General features: G+C 41.2%; 1 protein-coding gene across 1 annotated transcript; it reads right to left on the bottom strand.

Moving 5' to 3' along the window:
• Positions 1–5,028: 5,028 nt before the first annotated feature.
• Positions 5,029–11,917, bottom strand: LOC125378237. Its single transcript, XM_048393472.1, has one exon. The coding sequence runs from the start codon at positions 11,906–11,908 to the stop codon at positions 11,003–11,005; it is 906 nt and encodes a 301-aa protein (XP_048249429.1). The 5' UTR covers positions 11,909–11,917; the 3' UTR covers positions 5,029–11,002.
• Positions 11,918–13,974: the final 2,057 nt, after the last annotated feature.

The raw sequence follows: 13,974 nt of genomic DNA, 5'->3' as shown, positions 1-13,974 counted from the left end.
ACTCAAACATAACATATATTAACAAAGAGCTCAGAATCAGATGCTGAGAATAAAAGTGACCATATTTTTCTAAAGTTATTTTGGTCATCCTTTTTTAAAGCAATAAATTTATCGATTGTATATATGTTTTTAAAGTAGTTTTAAAAGTATATCTAGTCGTGGATGAAAGTTTCTCGCACTGGTTTGCCTGGCCCACAATGTAGAGGCCGCTAGCTGTACAGGTTGTTTACGGCGTAAAACACAATTGACACACTGTCTGTGTTATCATATTGTATGTCACTATAACGACAGCATTGGTGAGACTAACCACACCCCCACCCCGGGTGTGACGGGTGCCGCCGGTGTAAATCTGCTGGATATGGAAAAGGTCAAAAAAATATATCTGGCAGTAGCGTGACGTACCACGTGATATGACTTATTTTCTGAGACGTATGTCTGTGATAAACCACTGTTCTTGTTACCATGACAACGAAGTGTTTCGCATATAGGATTCTATTATCAGGCTGAGGGTTGCATTCTGGAAATGAATATCATCACAACAGGATCAAATAATTATGTCCATTACATATTTGTTTGTTTTGATTTTTTTCTGTCAATTTACTAAAATTGACATTACATGATAGTACGACAACCACATAAGATAATGTAGTTCCTACGATTTCAAGCATATCGGGGTTCATAAAAATCGTATGTGCCCATGGGTCATCTCGTGTCGCGAGAAAAAATTCCTTAACAATAATTGGCTGGAAATGCCCCGTTTTCAGAATGCACTACTTTTTTCTCATTCATAAAATTTTACTACGCACTGAAAACCTTGGTACTGCAGTATCGAGGTTACCTGTCAAGGAAAGAGATAAGAACAGCTCAGTCACTAAATAATCGCACTACAGGATCGCAGTAGTTCTTTACCACTGGGAAATGCTTACACGTGTAAACATCAAAGAAACTCTTGAAAAACTTTGGAACACAAATTTAATGTGCAAATTGCAGACAACATTGGTAAACAATATGGCTGCTGAATCACATTTTCCGACAGCGGTCAGAGTGGATGATCTTGTCAGAATAGATGGGAGCTTAGTTGGCTGAGTTAAAACCGTCATTCAACTTGTCAGGACATTCAATGTATACAATACAATGTACAGACAAGTATGCAAATACATCCCGAAACAGGCAATCGACTTTCTGCTGACAACGATTCATATCTACTACCACCAACAGATATTGACGATATTTTAGGAAATAACTTTTACGATGAAACATGACGCAAGTAGATGTGAGGTTTCTTAAGCTGACTGTTCCGATTATCTTCCTCGTCTTCACATCGGTCCAATTACTTTGAAAGTAGTATTTTTCTCCAGTAAATGCACACACGTTTGATGCGTGTGACGGAACTAAGTGTCTGTCAACGCTCGCGAAACAAAGTGGACTTCATATTTACAGTTGTCAAACGAATTGGCTGAATAGACTTTATTTTGAGAATTTTTTTATTTTATTATGTTTTTTTTTATTCTTTGACAAAACACCAAACAACTTTGCATTATATTCTTAGCGCATAAAATTAATGTCAGTGAGTGGTCATTTGGTTTCTTGACTTACATGACGTCATCAAACTCCTCGTGTTCCTTTCAGATAGTTTATAATTGAACTAGTTGACGTATATTTGCGGCGGTAATAAATATACTGTCTTATTCGCTCTCGCTCGGAAAATATTACAATTTCTTCACTCGTGCCGTAAACAGAGTATGATATGACACGAGCACTCATTTGATATTTTCTATGTTTTCTGCGAACAAACATAACTTTTTTTCCAACTTATTAAATGCCTTAAATCGAGTGTAGCAAAGCGTGTTTTCTTGTGACAGATTGCTAGTTATGAAGATGATGTAGCAGTTCATCTTTTACGGCAAACAACACTAGGAACCGAGAAACCTTACATCTGTACTTACATCTGGCATGGACCTTGTACATACGTTGTCTACCTCAGTTCAATTCTGTCATTTTGGGTAATCCACAGATTCGCCCCTTATCAGTTAAAGGGGGGTAACTGTGAACATTATTGTTTAAAGTTGGTACATGTGGAACTGCTAATAGTTTACCCACGGTCGAATACTTAATCACAGATAAATATATGTAATGATTAAAGGATATTTTTAAAACGTTCCTTTTATGTGTTATATTTTAAGAAGATTAAAATGGGTATCGTTTTTTCGACGTTTGTGAAAATCAGAATCAATGTATTCTAAACTTTATGTTTCTTTTCACTGGAGCTCAATATCTGATCAAAGGGAAGTAACTGTGTACTGTGTACTTTCTGTTATATCGCGAGCAACCCAGGGGAACCATAAAAACGTTGAAGTTCGAATCATTAAATGAAAAGTGTTGCCCGAAGGGAAAGTTTTCATATCACAGCTTTCAGCATCATAGGTCATATTCATTACAGGCTATTATCCAACAGTATGCTTGTAATATGAAAGGGAGGTTTTAGTGTAGAAAGCTGTTGATGATGTTGATCACAATATACTGTCACATGGTTTGGCTGACTTTATGACTCCTGCTGGGTTAGGAGTGAGTGAGTGAGTTTAATTTTACGCAGCTTTTAGCAATATTCGAACAATATCACGGCGGGGGACACCAGAAATGGGCTTCACACATTGTACCCAGGTCGGGAATCGAACCCGGATCTTCGGCTGATGAGCCAGCGCTTTAACCACTAGGCTACCCGACCGCCCCTGCTGGGTTATGTAAATACTTGAAGTGTAATATAGGTGCATCCTTAGCCCACATATGTTTTAATATTTATTACTAAACTTGTAAATTGTAATGAACATTATGGAGAACAAACCGTCTATATAACTAAAGATTGTCCAGCAGTATATGCACGCATGTTTGTCGATGTTATCTATTGCTGATACACCTTTAAATCTACAAAAGAAGATTCCGCCTCAGAACATTTGTGCAATAAAACAGGTATGAAGGTCAATTTGAAGAACCCTATAAAGTAATGGTGTTCAGAAATCGCGGACCTCTTAGACATTATGTAAAGTGGAAACTTAACGTTTTATATATTGAAACTGTGATTTATAGATATTTGGATATTGTGTTCACACCCAATCCTGTTTGGACTAAAGCACCAAATACTCTTTCTGTGCAGAGTAACAAGGCCATTATGGCATTATACAGATATCAAAAGAAAGATGGTGATATATCCTGTCAAGATTTGTTTAAGATATTTGATCTTGTGGTGGTGCCTATCGTTTGTTATGGTGCAGAAGTATGAGACACTTCATACTGTAAAATTATTGAAAATGTACGAATAAAATGTGTAAAGGGTTTCTTAAAAGGGTAAAACAACAAACGATGCTATGGTTTGGGGAGTTTGTGGTAGAGCCCCGCTCCAACTTGTATGTACGACAAGGGCCATCAAGTATGGTTTAAACATATTTACTTTCACAAAAGTGTGAAAATGGATTGGTAAACAAGCGAAGCGCTTATGTTAATACCGCTCCATTACACATAGGACATATTAGAATAAATACATCAATGAAGGTTAGATGTAACAAATGAATTATTGTACATGCCAAGCTAGATGTGTATATACAATAAATCTATTTACAGTTTATAATACACAATTCATTTAACTGAAAATCTGCAAGTTTTTAATATGAAGTTTTGAATAGAATCTAATATTAGGATTTGCCCTTCCTTACTCAAATACGAATTTCCGCAAAGCACTGTTTGTAAAGAATAACCATGTTGGTAAAAATACATTTAATTTCAAAGAACATTGCAAAAAAGAAGTGTAAAGCATCTTCGGTATGATATCCACAGGAACAAGTTTTTGTATCCAAGTTATATCTATCATACTGATCTGCGTTAAGATCGCTGCAGCCAAGTCTGAGGCGACTGTGAATAATTTGACATAATCTGCTTCCATAATTTAAATCCAAGTGTATACTATTATCTCCCTTTACGTGAAGCAAATGTGTAACGGTCTCTGTCCCCGTTAGGTTTTCTGGTAACATATTCCAAAATTGTGTTGTAGCTGAAATAAATGAATCTGCATAAGCTTTTGTTTATCCCTTATTAGTTTATTAGATTAGTTTTATCCCTTAAGTCATAATTTGTATTTTCCGAAACTGTATCAGGAATAAGCCTACAAAGATATTCCGGGGAGAAATGGTTATTCATTTGGTAAAACCTTACCAGTTTTGAATTGTATCTTCTGTCTTTGTTTCATTGTAAATCTTCTGATGAGTGCCACATATGGTTCTAAGAGCATCTAAGTGCAATTTTTCGAAATAAGTTAGCTTGTTCCATTGTACAGTTGTAGTATGGGCCATCAAGTATTGGTGCAGGTTACTGCACTAGGATGATAACAGGCTGTCTCGCCAATGGTATTTGATGCTCAAATCACTGCACGATTCTGGTTTAAATTAGGATTTGGATATGTATGGATAACACAATAGGTTGGCAATGTGAAGACATTTATTCATCACTTTAAACAAAGATAAACTTCAACAATTATGGTGTAGTTCCATCAATAAAATAATATTTTAAATCCCTGTTAAATTTAGAAAAGATATCTCATACTCCCCACCCCAGTACATCTAACACTATGTATGACTTTCAGTAGATTTTGGGAGATACACAAATGTACCATTCACTGGACGATTATGTAAATATATACACCACCATGAACACTGTTTATAAACACCTGCATGTAATTGTGTATATACAACACCATGAACACTGTTTATAAACACCTGCATGTAACTGTGTATATACACAGCCATGAACATTGTTTATAAACACCTGTATGTAAATGTGTATATAAACCACCATGAACACTGTTTATAAACACCTACATGTAATTGTGTATATACACCACCATGAACACTGTTTATAAACACCTGTATGTAAATATGTATATAAACCACCATGAACACTGTTTATAAACACCTGCATGTAACTGTGTATATACACCACCATGAACACTGTTTATAAACACCTGCATGTAACTGTGTATATACACCACCATGAACACTGTTTATAAACACCTGCATGTAATTGTGTATACAGATGTACATGTATGAACACTCTTTATGACCACCTGCATGTAACTGTGTATATACACCACCATGAACACTGTTTATAAACACCTGCATGTAAGTGTGTATATACACCACCATGAACACTGTTTATAAACACCTGCATGTAATTGTGTATATACACCACTATGAACACTGTTTATAAAAACCTGCATGTAATTGTGTATATACACCACCATGAACACTGTTTATAAACACCTGCATGTAATTGTGTATATACACCACCATGGACACAGTTTATAAACACCTGCATGTAATTGTGTATATACACCACCATGAACACTGTTTATAACACCTGCATGTAACTGTGTATATACACCACCATGAACACTGTTTATAAACACCTGCATGTAATTGTGTATATACACCACCATGAACACTGTTAATAAACACATGCATGTAATCGTGTATATACACCACCATGAACACTGTTTATAAACAGCTGCATGTAATTGTGTATGTGCACCACAAAGAACACTGTTTATAAACACCTGCATGTAATTGTGTATATAGATGTATGAACACTGTTTATAAACACCTGCATGTAATTGTGTGTATACATGTATGCACACTGCTTATAAACAACTGCATGTAATTGTGTATATACACCACCATGGACACTGTTTATAAACACCTGCATGTAATTGTGTATATACACCACCATGAACACTGCTTATAAACAACTGCATGTAACTGTGTATATACACCACCATGAAAACTGTTTATAAACACTTGCATGTAATTGTGTATATTCACCACCATGAACACTGTTAATAAACACCTGCATGTAATTGTGTATATACACCACCATGAACACTGCTTATAAACACCTGCATGTAATTGTGTATATACACCACCATGAACACTGTTTATCAACACCTGCATGTAACTGTATATATACATCATGAACACTGTTTGTAAACACCTGCATGTTATTGTGTATATACATGTATGCACACTGTTTATAAACACCTGCATGTAATTGTGTATATACACCACCATGAACACTGCTTATAAACACCTGCATGTAATTGTGTATATACACCACCATGAACACTGTTTATCAACACCTGCATGTAACTGTGTATATACATCATGAACACTGTTTGTAAACACCTGCATGTAATTGTGTATGTACACCACCATGAACACTGTTTGTAAACACCTGCATGTAAATGTGTATATAAACCACCATGAACACTGTTTGTAAACACCTGCATGTAAATGTGTATATAAACCACCATGAACACTGTTTATAAACACCTGCATGTAATTGTGCATATACATGTAGGAACACTGTTTATAAACACCTGCATGTAATTGTGTACATACACCACCATGAACACTGTTTATAAACACCTGCATGTAATTGTGTATATACACCAACATGAACACTGTTTATAAAGACCTGCATGTAATTGTGTATACACACCACCATGAACACTGTTTATAAACACCTGCATGTAATTGTGTATATACACCACCATGAACACTGTTTATAAACACCTGCATGTAATTGTGTATATACACCACCATGGACACAGTTTATAAACACCTGCATGTAATTGTGTATATACACCACCATGAACACAGTTTATAACACCTGCATGTAACTGTGTATATACACCACCATGAACACTGTTTATAAACACCTGCATGTAATTGTGTATATACACCACCATGAACACTGTTTATAAACACCTGCATGTAATTGTGTATATAGATGTATGAACACTGTTTATAAACACCTGCATGTAATTGTGTGTATACATGTATGCACGCTACTTATAAACAACTACATGTAATTGTGTATATACACCACCATGAACACTGTTTATAAACACCTGCATGTAATTGTGTATATACACCACCATGAACACTGCTTATAAACAACTGCATGTAACTGTGTATATACACCAACATGAACACTGTTTATAAACACTTGCATGTAATTGTGTATATTCACCACCATGAACACTGTTAATAAACACCTGCATGTAATTGTGTATATACACCACCATGAACACTGCTTATAAACACCTGCATGTAATTGTGTATATACACCACCATGAACACTGTTTATCAACACCTGCATGTAACTGTGTATATACATGTATGAACATTGTTTATAAACACCTGCATGTAACTGTGTATATACACCACCATGAACACTGGTTATAAACACCTGCATGTAACTGTGTGCATTCACCACCATGAACACTGTTTATATAAGGACATGGCTCCATTATGACAGGCTCCGCCATCATGCATGATAGCGGAGCTTCAAATTAAGACAAGAGATATTTTTGGATGAAATGGTCGCGGATGTGTAGGTACTGGTGGACTACGGCAATGAGCTTAACCCCTGTTAAGCAACCCCAACTGCAGCAACCACTGCCAAGCAACCCATGTTGCCTACCGATGCAGCATCTGCTGCCCCGCAACTACCGTTGCCAAGCAACCCATGTTGCTTACCAATGCAGCGCCTGCTGCCCTGCAACTACCGTTGCCAAGCAACCCATGCTGCTTACCAATGCAGCGCCCGCTGCCCTGCAACTACCGTTGCCAAGCAACCCATGTTGCTATGCAGCTATCGCTGCCAGGCAAGTACCATTGCCAAACCATGAGCGAGGGCAACTATTGTTGCCAAGCTGACCATCCGCTGTAAAGCGGACACTAAGCCATCTGCTGTAAAGCAGAATGGATAAATTGGTTCCTGCTGTAAAGCGGGTAACCCTATCCTAAATAATTTATAATTTGGGATGTATCCCAAGACGCCAAATGTAACTTGTAATGCAGTCCACCAGCACCCCGCCACAAGCACCAAGGTGCTTCCCCACAACCACGACCATTCGCGCTCATGTACACCCACCGTGTTATCCTATACTGAAATTGTTTCCTACAAGCATACTGCGGAAAGGGAGCTGCCAATGTTTTGTGTGAAAAGATCAAGTCCGGCCGGTGACAAATGAACCCCGTCACGCAGGTACAGTTGCTGCTCCTGCCGGTTGAACACTGTGTGGGGAACCCGTATCCCCCCAAGCTCACGGGCCCTGTTCCCCACTCGTCTGTTCAGCTTCTGCCTGGCCCCGTCCAGGTCCCGGGCACGGCTGGCTACATGCCAGTATCTCCGTGGCAGCATGTCTGACCACAGAATGACAGCACCAGGTAGGAGGAGGTGTATCCTCAGGAGTGCCAGCTTGATCTCATGATATAGCTGGCACGTGGTTCCCTTACCCAGGTCGTTCGAACCAAGGTGAATCACCACCGCCTTTGGTGGTGTCTGCATTGCTTTGACCTGGGCATCTATCAGCTCGGTCAGCTCCTCCCACCTCATGCCGCCCCTTGCCAACCAGAGACATCCCCCTGGAATACCGAAGTCACTGTCCTGTAGGTGCTCTCTCGCCCGGGTCAGGAAGCTGGACCCAATCAACCATACTGAAAACATGAATCAATAGGAAAAAAACTGTTCTTGCATGGTTGGCGATTTAAATGTTTGCAGGTATGAGTATATAGCTTTTATAACATTCTGACCCCCACCTACCAAAGTGCTGTATCAAATCTGAACTCACTCCGTTACCGGCTGCTGTCGTTGCTGCGCCAATCCTGAAGGAATGCGAAGAGTATGCTGCTGTGCAGATGCCGCTATGCGCCAGTGCTCTTTTTAGCACGGCCTGAAATTGATACCTGGTCAGGGGAGATTTATCAAAGTGTACGAAAGCTTGAGTCTGACCCTGTGATCGAACTGTTAGGTATGCTTTAACTGCAGCCACTGGACACAGATTGTGGCCAGGTATGGCGGAAATGGAAACAACTATGCCATGTGAGTGCCTGTCCGTTTTTGAATGCCTTAGAGCGACTGTTACTGTCTTAGTCGTGTCTTGGACTTCTAGGTCCAAGAAAGCGCACCCTGGCTGAGAAAGTTTGGTTTGCACGAGTTCACTCACCCGAAAGAAACCAAAGAAGGCCAAGCAATATACTGCTTTGAACAATCTTACTTCATAGGTAGAAGAGCAGACAAATTGCAGGTTGTTTACAATTACTTTGAGCAGGTCTATTGTTATTGGTTTTCTGTGATCCTGCCTCCCCTGACACTTTTGCATCCCCGTAATCATTTTAGTAATAACAAAGTGGCCGGTGCGGTTTTACATGCTGTGTAGCCTATGGTACGTTGAGATACCGGCCATATACGTTCTTACCGTACTCGGTGCATGTCCTGACACTGACAGGTGAGCAATGAAATGTACCAGATGAGTTATTGGAACCGGCCAGACATCTCCCAGGTTTTGTGATGCCCTGAATGCTTGCAACGCTTGGGTTCCTGCCGGGTAAGTTGCCCACGTGTTTGCCGCCAATGATCGCTGAAGGAGCCTCTCTGCCTCGATTGTTAGCCCTGCCAGAGATTGTCTGGAAGTGGTGTGGGATGCAGATTGGCTGATGGAGCTGCATTGCGGAATCGTTCCCACTGAAATCTCGACAGTGCATCTGCGATAATATTGTCGTGTGTTGTTATATATCTGGCCTTGAACAAAATGTTGTGTTTGAGGCACTGCAGCACTAGCTGCCTAATCAGTGACATGATTCTGGGTACCTTTGATGACTGTTTATTTATTATTGACACTACAGCTTGGTTATCACAAAAGAAAAGTACTTTCCTGTTAGCAAAGGCTGTCCCCCACAGACAAACTGACAGCACAATCGGAAACAACTCCAGCAGTGTCATGTCACGAGTCGAGCCGTCCTCCACCCACTCACGGGGCCAGAGCCCGTTTGCCCAGTTCCCGTTATAGTATGCGCCGAACCCCACAGTGCTGGCTGCGTCAGTAAACAGCTGCAGACATGTATTGTCAGCCCACTTTTTATTCTGAAAAACCGACACACCGTTAAATTCCCCCAAGAACCCGAGCCAAACCTCTAGGTCCTCCCGAACTCCCCGCGTGATGCGAACACGGTGTGCTTGATGACTTACCTTTGTATAGGCATCAATCAGTCTGCGGCAAAACGGTCTACCCATGGGTATTGCCTGGCACATGAAATTTAGCTTACCCACCAGAGACTGCAAAGCTTTACGGGTCACTTTGTGCTTACCTGAGGCCAGCATATCGTGTATGATTGCGTTGATATTTACAATCTTTTCCTGTGGTATTCTAACCTGCATCCTGACTGTGTCGATTTCAAGACCTAGGAATGTTAAGCAGGATACAGGACCTACTGTCTTCTCATGTGCTACGGGTACGCCCAACTCCTGGAAAGTACTGAGACATGTATCAAGGTTGTCACCACAGTCTTTCGTTCCTGCAGTTCCGCCTGTGAGAAAATCATCAAGGTAATGCATGAGTTGGCCGTTAGGCAACTTTTGCTGGACACACCATTGCAAAAAGGTGCTGAATTTTTCAAACACTGAGCATGATATTGAACAGCCAAACGGCAAGCATTTATCAAAGTAGTATTTACCTTGAAAGCACAAGCCTAGCAACTCAAATTCCTGAGGGTGTACCGGCATAATCCTGAAAGCCGATTTCACATCAAATTTTGCAAGTAGAGCATTTGGACCAAGTTGCTGTACCATACTGACAGCCTCGTCTAACCGTGCATATGACACGGAGCATGCTTCGCTGTCTATGTTGTCGTTGATTGATCTGCCTTGAGGATAAGAAAGGTGGTGTATTAAACGAAAATCGTCTGTCCCCAGCAAGGTTTGACTCTTACCCGTTTGCTTTTTGGGTACGAGACCGATGGGTGAAACTTGTAGGTTCAGCAGGGGCGGCGTTTCAAAAGGACCTGCCACCCTACCTAATTTTACTTCCTTTTTCAATTTGGCAGCTACTATCTCTTGTAAAATGGGATCCCTGGCTGAGCGTAGATTCTCAGACCAACGACTTAGGCGTGCCCCACTATATTCCAGTTGAAAACCTGATTCCAAACCTTTTTAATAAATAAATGGCATGGGCATGGTTAGAATGCTTGTACAGTTGCAAATGTCGCTTTAATCTAGTGAGTATGAGTGGAGTTGGGGCCAGTGCCTTTAGCATGGGTTGCCTGTGTCTCCGACCCCCCTTTGCGCGAAAGCAAGAATAGGCGGGATGTTGTTCGCCACAATTGGAGCATTTATGAATAAACTTGCATTCTGGCCTGGCGCACCTTGACCTGTTGTAGTCCCAGCATGCGTTGACTGTAAAGTCACGGCCCCTGCTGAAAGGCACTGTAAAGCGTTCAGTCTTATTTTCTTGAACACGGGACATAGTCGGTGTCATGTGCTTCAACCACAATTCACCGTCTATCTTGCCCCACTCCCGAATTGGGTCTCGGGCCATACGGTGTCGGAATTGCTGGTCGTAGTTTGACCAGCCAAAACCCCCGGAGCGGACTGCGGCATTACGGATTGTTTCCATGTATGCCAACATGCCCTGTAAGGTGGACTGACAAAAATGTTTCACCACGTAAATGCTCATATATATGTGGAAAGCTGACGTCCATTGGCCTATGCTTAATGCCCTGGCGTTAGCCGGCTTGGCCGGCGAGAATCGCAGATTACCCGACGAATCCATCTGCATCTTAAATGCATCGTCATCGTCATGCGACTGTGCGCCTGGCAACAATGAAGTCAACTCCACAAACTCCCCTCTCCATACTCTCTCCTGTACAACTTGACGGACGTGAGCGCTGATAGCATCCGCCTGGAAGGTCAGGGAATCCCCTGTTCCCTGATTGGTTGACCCCGCTCCTGACTCTGCACGTGGTGTGACGTCACGGGAAACTCCCGGCTCGCCTGAGTGTGCACTGTTTATAAACACCTGCATGTAACTGTGTATTTAACACAGGCACTTGTGTATTGATAAGATTAACGGATAATGTGCCATGCACGGCCCTTCACACAAAGTTTGTATAGTTTCAATAGCAGCCCCTCATGCCATATCCCGCCTAAGGCCTTTTCGTTGTCAAGAAAGGTAACATGTATACTTGATTGTCTAATGGGAAATAGCCTCCTGTAACACATATGTAGCAACACTGGCTCCACGCTCTTTCCGGAAGCCGCACTGGAGACGATGTGAGAAATCAGGATTAACAGATTTGATCATACATGTAGGACTCCAGTCTGTCTAGCAGGTCTCTCAAACACCTTCCTAATCACGGATGTGAGAGTGATACTGTGATAACTATTTGGGTTACATTTATCTTTGTTATTGCCTTTGTTGGTGGGAATAATAGTACCAGTTCTCATCATGACAGGCGAGTAACAAGAACTGATCATCATATTATAGGGGTGTGCCAAATGTTTAAACAGAAGATTGTCAGCACTATGGAGGTGTTCTACAAAAATACAGTCCGGCCCAGGAGACTAACTCTTTTTCAGCCTCTTCATGATTGATTTTGATTCATTACATGCAATGCTTGTCTCCTCTTGATGTGTGGAGAGAACTCACCTTAGCAATCAAAATAATATTCCACCATATCGCTGTTAACATGTGTCAAATCTGGTAGGGTGTCACCAAGTATTTTGTTAACTTCAGATGAGTACATTTTCAGTTCAATGCCTTAGCTGTCTGTCATCTGTAAGTTGGGGAGTCCATAGCTTTTGTTCTGTTACGAAAAACGTCTTACTAAGGAATGATACGATATCTCAAAATTGATGTTGTTATGAACAGAGGTCGTCAGCACAGATGATTTAAGAGCACTTGGTAAGAAAATAAAATCAATCAGAGATGACTGTGTTACAGCCTTATTGCGCCATGTCTTGAGATGACCTTGAATGACACCATAGTTGTACGATGGTATCATGTTTCTTGCATCCAAGTATAACTGCAGTGTAGCGGACCGAGGGGATGCTGGGTAATTTACAACATCTGTATTAAAATCTCCACAAAGAACAACATAACTGCTTTCCGATAGCTCATCAAGCACGTCGAACACTTCCTTAACACTCTCCTCATACACTGCTGTGCTGTGATTATTGGAGGGGAGCAGAGCACACACGCGTCCGACATTCATATCAGCACACTGGGGACGGGAGAGTCTCACAGCCACAACACTATCATACTCACATTCACATATATCAGTGTACCCGTACATATTTTCTTAACTTGAATTGCAACACCGCCTTCTCCTCTATACCCTCGCTGGTTAGCTTTAACCTTAGCCGCGACGTCAAACTTATCATAAGACAGTCAAACCAGCTCTGCGTTCTGTCGTTCAACCAGTGTTCACACACTGCAAGGGCCTCACAGTCACTCGCTAGTTTCTCTAAGTACTGGCGACAATACAGAACACCTCTAACATTCCATGTGCCTATACTAAGTATGTGAATAAGTATGAAATAGGCAAAACTACCCATATTAAATTGATATGATGCCCGATTATCACCTCTACGGACGTTTCCATGTTCCAACGCTTAGGATGGTAATAAGTATTGGGCAAGTATTCAGTGTGATCATGTTAGATGAGTTAGCGTGCGCCATTGCTGTTTCTGTGTGACTGTGGTATCCATTCCCGACATCTTACATTTGGCGTCCAGACATTTTCATTCTCAGTAAATTGTTCTGCTGTCCTGCTGTCAGTGTTCACTCTCAGTGTGTAAGTAGGGCTGTAGCCTTCCCAGTGTTCACTCTCAGTGTGTAAGTAGGGCTGTAGCCTTCCCAGTGTTCACTCTCAGTGTGTAAGTAGGGCTGTAGCCTTCCCAGTGTTCACTCTCAGTGTGTAAGTAGGGCTGTAGCCTTCCCAGTGTTCACTCTCAGTGTGTAAGTAGGGCTGTAGCCTTCCCAGTGTTCACTCTCAGTGTGTAAGTAGGGCTGTAGCCTTTCCAGTGTTCACTCTCAGTGTGTAAGTAGGACTGTAGCCTTCCCAGTGTTCACTCTCAGTGTGTAAGTAG

This window comes from Haliotis rufescens, unplaced genomic scaffold (assembly GCF_023055435.1).
Source record: "Haliotis rufescens isolate VD_foot unplaced genomic scaffold, xgHalRufe1.0.p SCAF_12, whole genome shotgun sequence".
Taxonomy (NCBI): Eukaryota; Metazoa; Mollusca; class Gastropoda; order Lepetellida; family Haliotidae; genus Haliotis; species Haliotis rufescens.
The sequence above is the reverse complement of the archived record's forward strand: the minus strand, read 5'-3'. Positions and strand labels throughout refer to the sequence as shown.